Here is a 19,257-nt window from a genome sequence, read left to right as displayed (position 1 = left end):
CTTCATCAATAACTAGTAATTTTTTGACAATAAAAGAATAGGTCATTTGATTTTTACTGATGCTGTTTGATGCTTCCCATGCCCAGTGTTTTTTGATTTTTTTTTTAACAGAATATTTGTGATATATTATTTAATTTTATTTTTTTCTGGTTTTACATGTAAATTAACATTTTAAGTACACATTTCTTTATGAATGTTCGCATTAAAGAGGTGGAATAGTATTCAGTGCTCAAAGACAGTGTTGTGCTAATATTAACAACACTATCAAATTTAATGCTATACCAAACAAATTGTCAAGGGGATACTTTACAGAACTTGATAGAATAATAATAAAAATTCCATTTATAGAAACAAAAGATCTAAAATATCAGGAAAAATAATGAAGAGAAATAGGACAAAGGGAAAAACCACACTTTAAATCCTCAAGCTATAAAGCAGCAGTTTTGTTTTTTTGTTTTTTTGTGTTTTTTTTTTTTTTTTTTCAAAACATATGGATGAGTAATTTTTCAACATTGGCCCTTGTATAACCTTATGTTCCAAATTTTCCCCTCCTTTTCCCCACTGTCTCCCCTAGATGGCAAGCAATCCAATATATGTTATGCTTGTTAAACTACATGATAAATGCAATATATGTAAGCATATTTATACAATTATTTTGCTGCATAAGAAAAAATCAGATTAAAAAGGAAAGAAAACAAATAAGAAAACAAAATGCAAGCGAACAATAACAAAAAGAGTGAGAATGTTATGTTGTGATCCACACTCAGTTCCTATAGTCCTCTCTTTGGGTGTAGAGACTCTTTTTATCACAAGATCATTGGAAGTGGCCTCAAGTCTCTCACTGTTAGAAAGAGTCACATCCATCAGAATTAATCATCGTATAATATTGCTATTGCTGTGTACAATGATCTCCTGGCTCTGCTCATTTCATTTAGATCAGTTCATGAAAATCTCTCCAGGCCTCTCCAAAATCATCCTTCTGATTGTTTCTTATAGAATAATAATATTCCATAATATTCATATAACTTATTCAGCCATTGATGGGCATCCACTCAATTTCCAGTTTCTTGCCAATACTAGAAGGGCTGTCACAAACATTTTTGCACATTTGGGTCCCTTTCCCTCCATTAAGATCTCTTTGGGATATAAGCCCAGTAGAAATATTAAAGCAGCAATTTTCAAAGGCATTTGATTTTGGTTTAAAAAAAAATAGGGAGACAAATGCTATAGACTACACAAGAGAGATTCAGAAACAGAGGAACTCAAGTATGTAAAATAAAAGTACTCCATATTTGATAAAAACTACTGGAAAAAACAAAAAATAAGGTGGTAGAAATTATAACACTTTGTCATTTTTCAACAGTGTATTTTAAATGTTTATGTGACCTTAATATTAAGTGTCATATCATAACAAAATTAGAAGAGGGAGAAGATCATGTACTTTCTCAGCTATGAGTAGGAAATTTATTCTTAGACAAGAAATAGAAGCATTTACAAAAGGCAAAATGAACAAATTTAATTCCAAGGCACCGAAAAGCTTCTTTACAAACAAAACTAATACACATAAAGTCAGAAGAGAAGTGGTTGAATGGGAGAAAAAAATCTTTGTATCAGATTTCGCTAATAAGGCTTAGGTGTATCTCTGTAAACACATTCAGAAATAAAATACTGTTCTCAAAAAAATTTGCAAACTGTTACCCATATGAAACAATGCTCAAAATCTCTAATGATAAGAAACTTGCACATTGAAAGAACTTGAGAGTTTACCTCACATCTTCAGATTATTGATAGTAGTACTATGTTATTAGAGTTGCTTTTTATGATTAATGTTTGGGGAGAAAATTTAGAATAATGCAGATAAACTGATTAAAGATTCCATTACTAGACTGTAATGAGGGGTGGAGATTCATGTTCTGTAACTTCTGTAACATCTGATCAATGGAAATTGGGGAGGGACTTATGCTTTAGGATAGGAAATAAAATGCTGCCTTTGGAGATTCAAAGGTGTGTCTACTCATCTAGGCACCTATTCTTACAATAATGTAAAATCTTTCCTGCATTCATCAGTGAGTCAGTGGAGTTCTTGGAAAGATATTTTGTTTCTTACAAATGGGGGCTTGTCCAGGATCCAGACATTATGAGCTTGGGGTGGTCTTGTCAAAGCAAGAGGAGATGTATCCCGTTGATTTCAATGGTCTTGGGCTTTCCCCCCCCTCACAGACTGACCAAGATTCCAGTGCCACGTTGGTAAATAAGGTCCTTGATGAATCCAGGAATCAGGAAGCTAATTAGAGTAAGTTCTGCAGCAGCTAGGCAAACTCTGTGCACATTCCAGAGGTAAGAAAGTGGACTATCTAGTATTGCCTTTGGTGGCTGGGGCCATCTTATGGGCCCTGAAGTGTCAGATAGATTAATAAGATGGAGAATATAATGGTGCAAGGAGTGGGAACTCTTGGGACATACCTGGAAGTGAGGGGATGTCAGAAAATCTAAAGTTGAGTAAATATTAGTGATCTGGGATCCCTGAAGTGTGGAGATTTCTACATTGGGGTGCAGGAAGGATCTGCACAAGAGATCCATTTACAAGAAACTAGGGGAGCTGGAGAAAAGAAGGGGGGCCTCAGAAGAGAAGAGGTCCTTTTCTAGGAAATAGGGAAGGAACAATTCTGTATTAGACAGAAAGAAAAGAAATTTAAAAGCAATTTGTGTGTTAGTATGTGATTGTGTTTTGTCTTCCATATTTTTCTCAGTCAGCTGAATTACAAAGCAAAAGAAATAGCCAATTTAGGATTTAAAACTGCTTGTTTTGTGCATCTTGACGCAAAGTAACCTGAATTTAAGTTTTCAAGCTTTCAAGTCTCTCTTCCTTGAAGGGACTGAAAATGTCTAGTGCTGCTGCATATGGACTTACATCCTCTCCAAAGAACAGTAGGCTCCCCCAAACCCCATGCTTTAGAGTCAGTCTCAGTTTCTCTCTAGATAGGTCCTAATGTTCTCTGTCCTAAAACTCTTCTCAGGAGACTCTCTTCTGTAGAAGGGTATGGTCTAGCTCCATGTGACTTAGGGAAATCTAGGGAAATCCATTTTACACTTTTAAAATCTTTCTCCCTTCTCAATATAGCAATCAATCTAGTGAAGAGTATAAAATTTAGGGGAGGAGATAGGATCTATTGCCATTTTGCTCCCAGAGGCCTGTGTCTCCATTGTTTGGCAGGTTTAAAAAAAACTGGTTCTGGGTATAGAATTCTATTTACATTTCTGAAGGTTTTTGATTGAGATTTTTGATAGTTAATCTAATATTTAGAATTGAAAACCATATACTCGTTATTTGCATTGATCTGTTGGCTTGAGAAGGTGAAAACTTAGTCTAACCTTCCCTCATTAAGTATGGCTGCTCTGTAGAAGTGAGAAAACAAAGCCACTCACTAGAGTTCACCTCCTGTTTCCCATTCCCCAGTTAAATGAAATTACTTTAACATTAATTGTTTAAAGGAAAAGGTTATGTTTACACAGTATTAATAACTGAATGTTTTTATTTTTCAAGTCTGTGGGTTTTTTAAAGCAAAATCATTCATGATGGCTATATCAAAGGTATAGTAGTGCAAGGAACTTTCAAAAGAAGTTTCTTAGATTTCTAGTTAACTGAGAATTCTCTGAAAATGGTTATTTCAAAACCCATTCATCAAATTATCTAATTTATTAAATCCATCATGGTCTCATTATTTAATGAATATAATAGTAAATGTGCTTTCTTGAAGTATCCTGCTATAGAGCAGGATTTCAACCTGACAATCCAAGGCTCTAATTTTGGCTGTCCTATCAAGATAAAAACTTTTGGGATTATAACTGATCCTGTTTTGAGTTTTGAATTTGAGAATGATAATCTGAATTAAGTTAGTAACCCACCATTTGAGAGCTGAGTTGCCTAAAGTGGAATTGTTAGTACATGACTGGTTGTCAATTGTGCCCTCAGGCTGAGACCCTGAAGGATCAATTATGATGCTATTATAATCATGAGCCTGCTTTTTTCCTCTTATATCAGATTTCTATAATCAGAGTAAGTGGTCAATAGAAGCCATAAGCACATGTAATATCTTGCTGTTTTCAATCTGAACATATGTAATATATTTTATGTATATGTAGTCAAAATGTATCTTACATAATTAGGTAAATAAGAATTTGGCCTGGTCATTGATGTTGCTAGATGTATGTATCTGTATGAAATAAGATCCTTTAATGACCTATGTAAATGTAAAAACAATTGATGCATTATTGATTATTGAAACTGAAGCTGAAATATCTTATGGTTTTGAGAAGAGGTTTTCTTAGAGGAATGTAAGTTATGAAATATTTTGTTATATCAATGGGAAAATCACTTTTATTTAAGTTTGATACTAATGTGAAATAACATTTGGTTGTATAATGTTATATAGTTTGTATTGTGTTTTATTTTGAATAATTTATGTTGGCCAATATATATTGACCTTTCCAGTCCATCTTACAACAGATGTTTGCAAAAGAGAGGGAATTTTTTTTACTTAATACTGTCAGGGGCAGCTAGGTGGCACAGTAGATAAAGCACCAGCCCTGAAGTCAGGGGTACTTGAATTCAAATCTGGCCTTAGACACCTAACACTTCCTAGCTGTGTGACACTAGGCAAGTCACTTAACCCCAGTTGCTTCAGCAAAAAAAAAATTAGTTGATTAATTAAAAAATACAGGCAGAGAGGCTTTACACATATGCCTCATGTAGAAGTTTAAGTTATTCTCTCTATGTCAATATCCTGCTTTTAATGGGTGAGACCTGTTAGTGAAAAATTTTGTGAATACTTATGTTATTCTGATGGGATTTTTTCAAATTTTTTCAAAATTGCTTTTGGGTTATAATGTAATTCCTATTAAAAAGAGATGATGCTTAATTAGTTATTTGCAGAATCTTCAGGGAAAATATGAGCATACCCCTCAAGAATGAGGGTCTGCTCTTTGTACTTGTTTTCTCTTTCTCTAGTTCTTTCTTAAGTTTGTTTTTCTCCAGGCTTTGAACAATTCACCTTCAGATGACTAGAACTAGCAACTATATTGACCAATTCAGAGGTCTGAATCAATCCCCTTCAAATGGGACCCTGTAGGATGATCCAACTCAATGCCCATTCTCAGCAGGAAGTAGTTTCGCCTCATACCCCAAGAACTTTGGGTTCCCATTTGTTTGGGAAGGCACTGGAATTGTTTGATGAATGGACTTCAAATTACCCAGTATCTGAGTGGGTTTAAGGTTTCTATCAATCCTGTGAAGAGGAGCAGTTATAAATGCTACTCCTCTGCTACAATAGGTCTTAGGAGGGGAATATTTGGTTAAGATTTGGGTTAATAATACTGGGAAAGATAGCCCACAAATAATTCATTTTGGTGCTTGTCAAATTATAGAATTATAGAGGCTTGACTAGCCACAGATAAGTAGGTACAATAAGTGTTTGAGTCCTGATAGAGAAAAAGAAGATATATGGAACTAATTGTCCAGTTTAGGATTATGTTTAGTTTGCTACAAAGACTGGACATTTAGAAATGCAGATCAAAGAATAATTTGGTAATAAGTATAGATCTCTTAAGAAGATTTGGAATAGTTAAGGACTTAAGGCAAGTAATGCTTGGGCAGAATTGGTAAAATACTCTGAAAAGAGTGTGAAAAGCAATTTCTGTGTTTGTGCTATAGGTTGCGCCTTGTCTTGATAGTACCATTCCCTTTGGGCATAGAAAAACATGAGAGTAAATTCCTCCTATTCTCAAAATAACATTCCTGGGCAGAATTGCAATGCTAGCCCCTTAGCTCTGGAAATCAATTAGCTTACCTTTCTTGGCAGGATGAAAGATAGCTATTTTTCTTTTTGTCCCCATTTAATTCAATTCAAAGGTCTATCATACTTAACTTTTCTAAAATTCTCTTTGCTCCTTAAGTTTTGGGTTTTTGTTTTGTTTGTTTGTTTTGTGGTTTGATTAATCTAGTTCTGATAAAGCCAGGTTGAGCTCTCCAACTAGTTTAGTTTTGCTATCTATTTCTTCTTGCAACTCCCTTAACTTCTCCAGGAATTTGGATAATATACCATTTGGTGCATATGTTTAGTATTAATGTTACTACCATAGTATCCGTTAGCAAGATGTAGCTTCCTTCCTTATCTCTTTTAATTGGACTTTTTCTTTTTTTTTTTGCTTGATCTGAGATCAGGATCACTGTCCCTGCTATTTTTATTTCAGCTAAAGCATAATAGAATCTGCCTCCAGCCTTTTACCTTTACTCTTTATGTTTCTCTCTGCTTCAAATGGGTTTCTTGTAAATAGCAAGTTGTAGGATTCTGGGTTTTAATCCAGTTTGTTATCTGCTTCCATTTTATGGGAGAGTTCATCCCATTACCATGCACAATTGAAATCACTAACTGTGTTTTCTGCCATTCTATTTTCTTTACACTTTTCTTTCTCCTTTCCCTCTTCACCAGTTTTTTGATTCTCTTCCCCACTTCCCTCAATCTGCCCTTCCTTTTTTCAGGCCCTCCCCTCTTATCAAATTTCCCATCTATTTCTGCCTGTCCCTTTCCCCCTTTTCCCTCCTACTTCCCCATTTAGTCAGACAAATTTCTATATCAAACTAAATATGTATGATATTCCCTTATTGAGCTACATCCAATGAGATTGAGGTTCAAACAATGCTCATCTCCTCCCTTTTCCCCCTCAAGTATAATAAGTCTTTTTTGCCTCTTCATATGATGTTATTTATCCCATTTTACTTCTCTTTTCTTCTTCTTCCAGTATAATACCTTTTCTACCTCTAGTTTCTTTTTTTTATATCATTACAATAAAGTCAGTTTATACCCACACCCTCTAAGAATACCTATCCTAATAAAGATACCGTTTTTAATTAAAATTTTTTTTTTTATTATAGCTTTTTATTTACAAAACATAAGCATGGGTAATTTTTCAACATTGACCCTTGCAAAAACCGTCTTTTCCAAATTTTCTCCTCCTTCCCCCCTCCCTCTCCCCCAATGGCAGGTAGTCCAATACATGTTAAATATGTTAACATATTTGCTAAATCCAATATATGTATACATATCTATACAGTTATCTTGCTGCATAAGAAAGAAAAAAAAAAACCTGAGAAGGAAAACAAAAATGCAAGCACACAATAACAGAAAGAGTAAAAAGTAGTTATGTTGTGTTCCCATAGTCCTCTTTCTGGGTGTAGATGACTCTCTTCATTACTAAACAATTGGAACCGGTTTGAATCGTCTCATTGTTGAAGAGAGCCACACAAAGATATAGTTCTCAGTAGTTACATATATCATCTTTTCACATAAAGATGTAAACATTTTAATGTTTAAAAAATTTTAAAAGTTTTAAAAAAGCATTTTTTCCTTTCCTTTGTACATCTCTGTTAGGATTCTTACAAGGTGCTAAGTCAGTGGAATGGATATAATTATCTAATTTAGCATGGTACTCAACAGTTCTCTAGTTTAGTAATGTATTTACTAGAATTCCATGAGATTCACACCTTTAAGAGAGCATACTTTTAAGGAGCTCCCACAAGCCCAGGGAGTACCTACAAGCCTACTCTCTGGGAGGATATAAAAAGCCAGGATTCAGTCAAGGAAAGGACTTCCAGGGAGAACTTCAGGGGATTTTGGAGGAGAGGACTTTGGGAGATTAAGAACTAGGATTGACTCCTGGGAGATTCACAAGGTAGAAACCCACAATTCCACACTCTTGGAGCCAAGAGTCAGATGCATTCCCATGTCTACCCTCATGCTGGTTGGAGACATTAGGGAGGACGAGAGGCTGGAGACTGAAGGACAAACATTTGGATTTGGAAACATTCACACAAGAGCTCTCGGGAGTCAAGAAGAGAGATTGGCCTCTACTAAAGCCAACCGGGCCTCAGGAAAAGATTCAGGATTCTGAAGGATACAATATAAGATCTGGACTTTAACTCCTGGCTGCATTTTGGGGTGATTATTGGAACTGAACTGAAACTAAGTTTGCCTCCAGAAGTTCCCCAAGAAATCTGCCCCAAGAGAACGATTGCAATTTAGCGAAACAGAACATTACATATCTCTGTGCTTGTCATTTTTTCTTTTTCTTTTTCTCTGACTTTTCTTTCTTACCCTTCAGTTTCTGAAGGATAAGACTTTCTGAAGGATAAAACCTTCATTTGGTTTTATGGTGTTTTTTTTTTTTTTTCTCCTGTATTTTCTTCTTGAGCAATCTTATCCTTTTGTTTTCAGCTTTCATTGCTGCATTTACTGAGATTTGATTGCTATACCGTTCTAGCATCTATTCTAAGTTTTATGCATGTATCTCTTTAGCTGTCTTTAGGATGTTTTCAAATTCTATTGGTAAGCTCATCAACTTTGTCCAAAACCAACCCTTTTCTCTTTCCTCTTTTTAACCTATTTCTGTTGGGAGTCAATTAGAAGGCATAGTAGAAAGCATGATGGATTTGGGATTAGAAAGAACTGATTCTAAATCTAGGCTCAGATACCTCCTAGCCACGTGATCCTGGAGGAGTCCCTTAACTTTGGTTTGCTTCAGTTACCTTATCTGGGATAATATTTTACTCTTAAAGTTATTGTGACAATTAAATGTCTTGTAAACCTAGTTAACTGTTATATAAATGTTAGATATTATTATTGCTGTTATTATACTATATTAGTACTCACTTTCTGTGTTACCTTAAGATTCTTATCTCATCCAAAATCACTCTCATTTTATATGCTCTGGATTCAACTTGATTTTATCAACTTGATCTGCCTGTCACAAGTTTTAATAACTTTATTTGCCATGCATACTACTATCATACATACATATAACCTATCACAAAGTTTTCATACTCAGCAAGCTTTCTCCCTAATAAAATTCAGTTCACTATAACTGTACTCTTTTCAACATCCTCTTCTCATGTAGATTTTATTTGTAGTATGCTAATTTGCACTCATTTTATATGTTTCTTTAAATAAAAACAAAATTCAATAAGTATTTATTGAATTTCTAACCCTATGTAGGGTACTGTGATATCAGAAAAAAATCTAGCTAAGATCCAATCTTTGCCCTTAACCTTGGGCAAATCTAACAAAAAGGATTTGAATTTGTTATGATAGGGAATAAATAGTTGCTTTAGATTCTTGGGTACCAGAATAATGTGATGAATATGGTATTTGAGGGAAGAAGTTTTTCCTTATCAACCAATCCCCTGAGAAACATAATAGAGTAGAGAATCAGTGTTAAAATTTTGATAATGATATATAACCCAACAGATTTATATTGTGGGCATTGTGAAGTTAAAAGATCTCTAGGATTCTTGAAAGTTGAGTACTATTCTTTTATTTCTTAGTTGGTTTGATTTGGGATACATCAAAATTCTTGAATTTATGATTACAACATTTGGAACTGCCTCAGGGAAATTGAAAGTAATTAAAGAGATTTATTTTCCAACCTTCCATAGGTTGTCCTAGAGATAGGGATTATCGATCTCAAAGGGACCTTAGAGAGCTACCTCCTTCAATTTTCTCATTTGATAAGGAAAATAAGTATCAGTTTACATCTAGAGTGTTGTGTTTACTTTCAGATTCACATTTTGGGAAGCATATTGGTAGGACAATAATGCCTGCAGTAGGTAGTTAAAGATTCTAAAGGGCCTCAAGTTCATGCCATATTAAAACAATTTGAGGACGCTGAGATGTTTAGGCAGATGAGGAGAAAGAATGTGATGCCAATCTTTTTTTTAAGTTGTTTGGTAAGTTTTCACGGAGAATAAAATTAGACTTATGTATTATGATTTTAAAGAAAAGTTATATGTTCGGATTCACTCCTATAAATGACGCTCTCAGACTCAATTGAAAATGAAAGTAAGGTTTTAATTAAATAGGACAAAGTATAGACAGTTTAGATTTGCATAAAAAACCAAATAGAAATAAGAACAATTAACAATATGACAATTATAGCAGATAGAGGAAGAGAATACATTACCAATTCAAGGGAACCTCAAAAACTCAAATGGCTGGGAGCCCCGTTTCAGCCTCAATCAACTTGAATTGTGTAAAGATTTTCCCGGGCGAAGTGTCCTTCCCGAGGGTGATTTTAAAGCACAGGCTTTTTATATGTTTTCAAACAAATAAGGCTCCCGGCCAAAACTAGCTATATAAGGTTTTTTGACAAGGACTCGCAACATGTGCAGTTTGTGTGACAAAGCTCAATATATTTTTGGGGACATATTCATGTTGATTCATCCCAGACCTCTGAGGCTTGACATATGTCCTTATTAACTGCATATGATCAGGGAGGAAGCCACCCAGCCCTAAGCATAAGCATTTTCCAAGAATGGCTTGTTCCTGGTATCAATTGTCAAGAACATGCAGAGTTCATGGAAAGGTCAAGTTCCTATAATTTAGAAGCTCAGGCCTGTTAGATTTGAGTGAGCTTACAATTCTAATATGAAATCCTAATTTCTTATTCAACTTATTATTATATATGGCTTAAGGGTTCAAAATGAAGAACAATGAATACAAATTGGGGAGAGAAAAATGTAGGAATTTAGAGAAACTTCCTGGTGATTGGAGCTGTCCCACAGTGAAGTGGGCTCATTCCTTCTTACTTGAGGTCTTGGAAGAAGATAACCATTTGTCAGTTATATTATAGAGGAGATTCCTGTTCATGTAGAGGGTTATCTGGGAAGGTGATATCATAGAATCGCAAAGTAGGATGCCCAGCTGACGCTTTCCATGGTCACACATCTAGTGTTAGAAATAGGATAGAAACCTGATTTCTTCCATTTAAGCCTTTTCATTTGCCAAGTTCAGTAATATACTTATATTCAATATGTTCTTTCCTATTATTTAGGAGCATAAAGATCAATTGTGGGATTTATTTTTCACATTGAAATAAATTTAGGAATGGAAAGGCTTTTTATAATACTTTTTGGGACATTTTTATTAACTTTACAAACATTGGCTAGTTAGCTTGAGCATTCCATGTGCACAAAAACAGAAGGGAGTATAAATAAAACTGTAATTGTATTATGTTTAGTTTTTTGAGGTTTTTTTGCTGAGGCAATTGGGGTTAAGTGACTTGTCTGCCTGCCTGCCTGCCTCCCTCCCTCTCTGTTTCTTTCTCTCCCTCCCTTAATGCCTCCCTCCCTCTCCCTTCCTCCTTCTTTCCCTTCTTCCTTCCGTCTCTACTTTCTTCTCCCTCTCCCCTCTCCCTGTCTCAACACATTGCCTGCCCAACACACAGTCTCTAATGGTTTTTGACTAATTAATTAAAAAAAAGGAAATTAGAGCAATTCTGAGATTCTATCTCTTTCTGTATATGCAAATGTGATTTAAAAAAAGAAAAAGATGCATATTAGAAGGATTGTGACAAAACAGGCACATTGATTTAATATTGGTGAATCTATAAATGCGTACAACCATTCTAGAAAGCAGTTAGGATTTATAAACAGAAAGTTGTTAAATTTGTATGCCCTTTTACCCAGCTATATCACTACTATATCAATATCCCAGAGTGATCAAATAGGAAAAGATCTTATCTGTTAAAAAAAAAAAAATACTTTGCAGTTTATAGTTGCAGGACACTTTAACCCCCCCCCCCTTTTGATTAACTTCATGTCTCATTTACCAAAGAAGTTATTTAAACCTTTTTTTTTTCCCTTCTCAGTTACTCATCATGATCTCTCCTTTACTCTTTCCTTTCGCCCTAGAATCCTTTGATTTTATCCCCTAATTATCTCCTTTCCCTCCAGTTTCTGATGTTGTATCTTTGTGTATATAGAGAAATGGGGCTGGATGAAAAAGATATTTTGTAGTTAAAAATAACAAGAGTTGGCCACGAATTGTATGTGTAATGTTAGGAGTTGCAAACCTTGATGACCAAAAAGATGCTGGCAACCGACAGAAAAAGTGAAGTTTAGAAATAGGAAATTTTTAAATAATAAATTTACTTTGGGGCATATTTTGAATTTTCATTAGGTAGTTGAAGTTGTATGACTATCTCAGAAAAGTGACCATAGCTGGTTATGTAGATTTGGATGTTATCTGTACATAGTTAAATGATGACAATTAAACTGGTGGCTTAGAGATAGCATAGAGAGAAGAGAGGCTCTAATTTAGTTTAGTTATGTTCATAAGGATGAGAGCTAGGCAGAAAAGCATGCTTTCTATGCTGTGCTGTTTTAAATATTTTTTGTTCAAGTAATCCCTAATTAGTGAACACATTTGTGTTCTGATAGCTTATATGTAGTTAAGTTGCTTAATATTAATCATACTTTTTCTCATAGAAATCACGTTTTAAATGGTATTCCCAAGGTTCCCTCCCCAACACAAATCCCTAATTAGTTCATTATGTATGTGAACTTTTAATACTAAAATATTAGCTTTATCAAGTTAGAAGAACAAAGAATAAATAGTAAAGAAGAACTAAAGTACATGATGAAATGTAAATGGATAATTTTGATTATATTAAGTTTAAAAGTTTTTGTACAAATAAAACCAATGCAGACAAGATTAGAAAAAGAAGTAGAAAACTGAGGGGGAGGGGGTGGGATTTTACATCCAAGGGTTCTGATAAAGGCTTCATTTCTAAAATATATAGAGAATTGACTCATTTATAAAAATACAAGCCATTCTCCAATTGATAAACAATCAAAGGTTATAAACAGTTTTCAAATGAACAAATCAAAACTATTTCTAATCATTTGAAAAAATGTTCTAAATCATTATTCATCAGAGAAATGCAAATTAAGACAACTCTTAGGTACCACTATATACTTTAAAGATTGGCTAAGATGACAGGAAAAGATAATGATGAATGTTGGAGGGGATGTGGTAAAATTGGGACACTAATGTGAAATTGGTAGAGTTGTGAACTCATCCAGCCATTCTGGAAAGCAATTTGGAACTATGCCCAAAGGGTTATCAAACTATGAGTACTCTTTGGCAGTGTCTCTATTGTTTCTGTATCTCCCAAAGAGATTATAAAAAGGGAAAAGGACCCACATATGCAATAATGTTTGTAGCAGCCATTTTTGTAGTGGCAAGGAACTGGAAACTGTGTAGGTACCCATCAGCTGGAGAATGATTGAATAAGTTATGGTATATGAATGTTTTGGAATATTATGGTTCTATAAGAAACAATCGACAGGATGATTTCTGGAAAGTCTTACAAGAATTGATGCTAAATGAAGTAAGTAGAACCATAAGAACATTGTACATAGCCACAACAAGATTATGTGATGAACTGTAATGGACATGGCTCCTTTCAATAATTAAGTGATTTATACATACAAATACTGATAGGCTTATGATAGAGAGAGCCAACTGCATCCAGAGAGAGGATTATAGGGATGGAATGTGGATCACAATATTTTTACTTTTATTGTTGTTTTGCTTGCTTTTTTTTTTTTTTTCCTTCTTTCATTTTTTTCCTTTTGATCTGGTTTTATGCACCACGATAATTGTGGAACTATATATACATAAAAGAATTGCATATGTTTAACATATATCGGATTACTTGCGTCAAAGAAGGGAGTGAGTGGAAAGGAGAGAGAAAACTTGGAGCACAAGGTTTTGCAAAAGTGAATGATGAAAAACTATCACTGCATATATTTTGCAAGTACAAAACTATTATTAAAATATATATATGATATTAGCTTTAGCTTTGAGTTCTGGGAGTTTTATAAATGGAGGGAGAAATTGTTTCCTGCTTTGAATTAATTTTTCAGAAAATTGTTTTTCACCCATATATAAGATGGAAATGGAAAACTTGTATGTAAGTCATCTAGCTTTTATTTAAAAAGTACCTGTTTTTTGGCACAACACTAAAGTCTGGGAACACAGATACAAGCACAAAGAAAAATAATTCCTACTCTCAAGGAGATTATATTCTAATGGAAAAAGAAAATACATAAAATGGAACTAATAAATTGGAAAAGTATGGTACAAGGTTTGGTGGCATGTTAGACAAAGTCTAGAAGAATAAGGAGTATATCTGGAAAGCAATGAAGACCAGGACTGCCCTGCCTATACTTAAAATGGAGATTCTGGGAGGAACTATCCCATCAAAGAGAGAGGTTACAAGGACCCAGAGTATGTGAATTTGAGATCTGGCATAAAAAGTTTATAGGTAATGGTGGAGAAAGTTCTAGAGAGGCAAGATGAGTGATGGCAAACACAGATAGAAACCCATTTCCTACAGATAGAAATCCCTTTCCTAAAACTTTTTGATATTGTTAATTTAGTTTGGTGTGAAACCACCTCCCCTCCCTTCCAGTGGGGAATTTTGAGTTTAGAATAGAAAGGAATAAAGTATGTTATACCTGAGGATTAATTTTATTCATAGATTAAGTCTTTTTAAAGCATAATCCTTTTCCTAGGTTTTAGTGACAGGTTATATATGCCTTTTAACTGCAGACTAGACTACTTAGTTCACTTTAAGTACCTCATTCTACAAATACTTATTTAAAAATGTTCATAAGGTAATGGATTTAATGGTTTCTTATAATAAGGTGTTATAGTGTGGTGCAGTAAAATGGATTCAGGATTTGACTTAAAATCATGGCCTTGCCTCAGTTTTGCATCTGTAAAATTAGAAGGTTATACTGAACCTCTTAGGTTGCTTCCAGATCTCATTTATTTCAATGAACTGTGATATTTTGGAGAGTAGTGTCAGATGATATACATTCTGAGTAATAGTTTTTATTTTTCTTTCCAGCTTGTTGGTGGGGAATTCGATTTGGAGATGAACTTTATAATCCAGGATGCTGAGAGTATAACATGCATGTCAGAGCTTTTGGAGCATTGTGATGTAACATGCCAAGCAGAAATTTGGAGTATGTTTACTGCTATTCTACGAAAAAGTGTCCGTAATTTGCAGACCAGCACAGAAGTTGGCTTAATTGAGCAAGTATTGCTGAAAATGAGTACTGTAGATGACATGATTGCAGGTATGAATTCACATGAGAAATGTCTTATTCATGAAGATTCAAACACATTAATTTTGCTACTTAAAATTATGCATTCTCCTGAAATATATGGAACAATACCTACATTTTATTTTTAAAGAATATCATGAAATTGAAAGCATCTTCTTTATTAGACTTTGAATAATTTAGTGATGTAAGTGAATTGGTTATACTTAGTTAAGGACACATAATGTTTTGCTCTTCTAGTTTTACTTACTCTCGCTATTATAATTTTCAGTCTATCAACCTGCCTCTCAATATTCATTGTAATTCAATATATAACATATAATTGAGAAATAAAGTGGTGTAGTGAGAGTGTTGGACTTGAATTTAGGAGAGACCTCACTTTAAATCTTTCCTCTTGTACTTTATAAGTCATATGATCATGTACAAGTCACATAATCTCAGTTCTTTTCCACATCCATATAATGGGGATAATTTTCATATATATATATATATATATATATATATATATATATATATATATATATATATATATATATATATATATATATATATATATATATATATATGAAAACACATACATTATTTATTTCATATAGTTGTTGTGAATATCAGATAAGAAACTTTAGTTGTAATAATTGGAAAATCTTTAAGGTGCAATATCAATGTTAACTATTTTTATTTTGATCAATCATAAAACATTTTTTTTTTTTGCAGCAAGCGTACTATTTCAGTGTTTTTTAAAAAAATAGAATTGAATTTTATAACATACAAATTATTTTATAACAATATTTACCAAGCTTCTCCTAGAAAATTCTTATCATTAACTAAGTCATGAGTTGAACTCTTTTGGACATCACTGTCTTCTTTCTTCAGTATAAGCAGTCATTGATCATTTCTTAGGTATTTTCTTTGTGTAGGTCCAGTACTAAGCACTTGGGATAGAAAGACAAAAATGAAATAGTCTCTATTCTTATGAAATTTCTATTTTATCAGGGATGCAACATGTACAGATAATCTATATAAAGTATGAACAAAAGAAATACAAGTTTGGAGGTAAAAGTAGTTATTGGGACCAAGAAAAGTCACAGATAAGAATCTGATCTGTTTTGAAGGAAACTAGAGAGTCTAAGAGGGATAGAGGTATAAAGGGAATGGAACCTGGGTATATGGGAACACTTTGTGAAGGCATGGACTCTGGAGATGGAATTTCATATGTAAGGAGCTACAAGAAAGCAACTTTGGATGGAATATAGAATAGAGTGTTGTATCTTCAACATAATAGGAAATTTCCAGATGGGGATATTTTTTGGGAAGGAGGGGAAAGTACTTCTTTTAAATATGTTTGAGCTTGAAATGACTACAGGATAATCTATTGGATATGTATAGTAGGTAATTGGTAATATGAGACTAGAATTGAGAAAACAAATTAGAGCTTTGTATAGATTTGGAAATTAATTCTATAAAGATAATTGAAATCAGGAGAATTGATGAGGTCACCAAGAGAATGTACAGAGAAGAGAGGGTTTAGGATCCTTGAGAAGATAACATTAGGTTCAAAGGGTGGGGAGGAGTCTTGTCATATAACTACAGTTAGGTGATGTATAGAGTCATATATGGAGGATGACCCAACCAAGGAGTCAGAGAACTGCTTGGACAGATTTTGTTTTTTTAAGCAGATGTTTTCTGCATTAGCATATTGTATAACTTCCTTAAAAGCTTGAAAGTGCTCTCTAAGTATCTTTCTCACCTGTACCAGAAAGATCTCGTTTCTTTCTTTTGAGGTTAGAAAAAATTCAAACATTTACAATTTCTTTTATTTATTTATTGCCAGTTTCAGACTTTGATAATGATCCACTGAACTTAAAATAATTATTAGCAAATGTTTAGGATTCCTCTTACTTTGCTCATGGTAATCTAGTGAAATTCTGTTATAGAAGAAAAAGAATAATTTTGTAATCTCTTTTCATTTCCCAATGATGTTTTAAAATGATAAGTATTTTTTGACTTTATATTTTTCCTCTGAATCTAATGTTTATCTCCTTTTATATGAAAGATTCTAACTTATTTGCTTTATATTATTGTTTTAAATTATGTTTTATATAACATTTTATATCTTTAAATTCCCAAATCCTTTGTAGACATTGGGTATAAAAAATATTTTGTATATCAGATCTAGGTTGTATAATTCCATTTTCCTTTGTGATTTCAATTCATTTCATGAGGAGATTATACATTTGGACAACATAATATTTGATAGAAAACTAAGAAGATGCTGAATTGTTTTAATTAAAAAGTTTACTGAAAAGTTAATAGTAAATAAACTAGCTTCTGATTTCTTTCAAATAGATATACATACTTGTATTTAAGATAATTAAAAATATCTCCTTTTTTACTCTCATCATTTAAAGCTAAAGGAATGGGTGATGCCAGTTAAATACCAAATAAAAACATTTATTTAATGAAAGGAAAATATGGCATTTCATTCTCAGGATATTCTAGCATTTATCACAAAGTCATTGTGTGTAAACTGGGATTTTTGCAGGTTTTACATGATATCATTTGATTTTTGCAAACAAAAATTTAGTTAAAAATTTTTTTTCTCTTTTTAAGGAGTACAGAGTAAACATTGAAATAAAACAACATGGTTTTTAGGTTACTATTGCTTCATTAATGTTTGATAGGCTTTTCCTGTTTATGATTAAGTTGATAGCATTACAGAAGTTCATCTAATATAGCTTAAGTCTTTATAATAAAGCTTCTTGATTTATTTACCATCCCCATTTCCTTCCTCTTGCCTTTCCTGTGCCTTCCAGAAAGTTTTCTTGTTTTATTCTGTTACACATTGTTGATTTTATCATAGAGACTGAAATCTGAAGGAAATAGTAAATAGCATTTATGTAATGTTTATGACATAAGTATTTTACTTATAGCTACCCTGTGATATAACAAAATTGAGACTCCAAGAGGTTAAAAGATTTGTCCAGTCACACATAGTAAAGCATTGAGAACTTGAACTCAAACTTAGACTTCCAACTTTTCTACCCCATTCAATATACTTTTAAAATATATTTGTTAAGAAATAAATATACTTTAACTGATAGATGAAATAGCAATAGTAACTGCCTTGGTGTGCTACATCTTTAGGAGAGGAAAGAGAAGTTTAGTTTCTTTAAAAGTATTGATGACTATATTAGGGGAACTTTTTTTCCTTTATACAAATTTCATTTCTATTTTATATATATTGATTCATATTTTAAAATGAAATTAAACTTTTCAGTAACTACTTTTTTTACTACCCTTCACACTTATAGTAATTATCAAATTGTATGATTTTAGAAAGACTTCAAAACTAATCTCTCATTATTCCAAATACATTGACGAATACTATCTCACATTAGTCATGATCTTTAAAGTACTTCAGTAAGAGACTCCAGATTGTTATTTGAGTAGCCCAGAGGATGAATACTCAACTTTCATTTGTATTTTGAAAGATTAAACCTTGTAGAAACTCATTCATTATTCCATTAAGATTTCCTTTATCATTTTCCATTCTCAAATATGTGCTTTGTATGTGTTCATGTAAAAGTCAGTTATTTGTTGATACGAGAATGGTTAAATATGAAACAATTCAATCTTCAGCCATTTATGTACATAATAAAAAGATTAGTAACATGCTCCCATATGAATAGATATGATTAGTGGTAAATATTTGTTGTTTAATTGAGCGCTATTAGCAGTTTTTCAGAGTTTGTTTATGTACATGTAAAATACTAATAAATTTTAAAGGGCATTTGAGATTTCCTTAGTACAGATATGAATATATAATTTTTTTTATTATTTGGTGAGCTTATGATATATACCATGTATTTAAAGAAACTTCATGGATGTAATTATTGGAGTATTTTTGTGGCTTTTGGACATGAAGAAATTGGATTATACACAAACATAATGTTAAGAGCATATCATTACTTTAGAAAAGAAGTTGTACATGTTGCATAGTTAATTTTTAGTTATTCACTTGGGTATTTTTCAGGTTAAAACCATGTTATCAATAATAGTTCTAATCCATTTCTCCCTATAATAGGTGGTAAATGCTCAGAGAGGACAATTTTCTAGAAGCACCTTTTAGATATAATTTATAATGAAAAAGTAATATATATAATAAATCATTCCTTGATGCCTGAATTATTACCTTTAATTTTGTTGTTTTTTTTAGAATGATTATTCAATAAATGAATATTGTTATGATAAATGTTTATAGGTATTCATGTTATAATTTGTTAATGAAACTT

The 19,257-nt window shown here is 32.9% G+C and overlaps 1 protein-coding gene across 1 annotated transcript in view; it reads left to right on the top strand.

Moving 5' to 3' along the window:
• The window catches only part of NBEA (neurobeachin), a 699,286-nt gene that overhangs the window by 68,167 nt on the left and 611,862 nt on the right, over window positions 1-19,257 (top strand). The window contains 1 exon segment of the mRNA XM_074303499.1: window positions 14,749-14,980. Within this exon segment, the coding sequence (XP_074159600.1) occupies window positions 14,749-14,980 (232 nt within the window).

The sequence above is a fragment of the Sminthopsis crassicaudata genome, chromosome 3 (genome assembly GCF_048593235.1).
Source record: "Sminthopsis crassicaudata isolate SCR6 chromosome 3, ASM4859323v1, whole genome shotgun sequence".
NCBI lineage: Eukaryota > Metazoa > Chordata > Mammalia > Dasyuromorphia > Dasyuridae > Sminthopsis > Sminthopsis crassicaudata.
The sequence above is the reverse complement of the archived record's forward strand: the minus strand, read 5'-3'. Positions and strand labels throughout refer to the sequence as shown.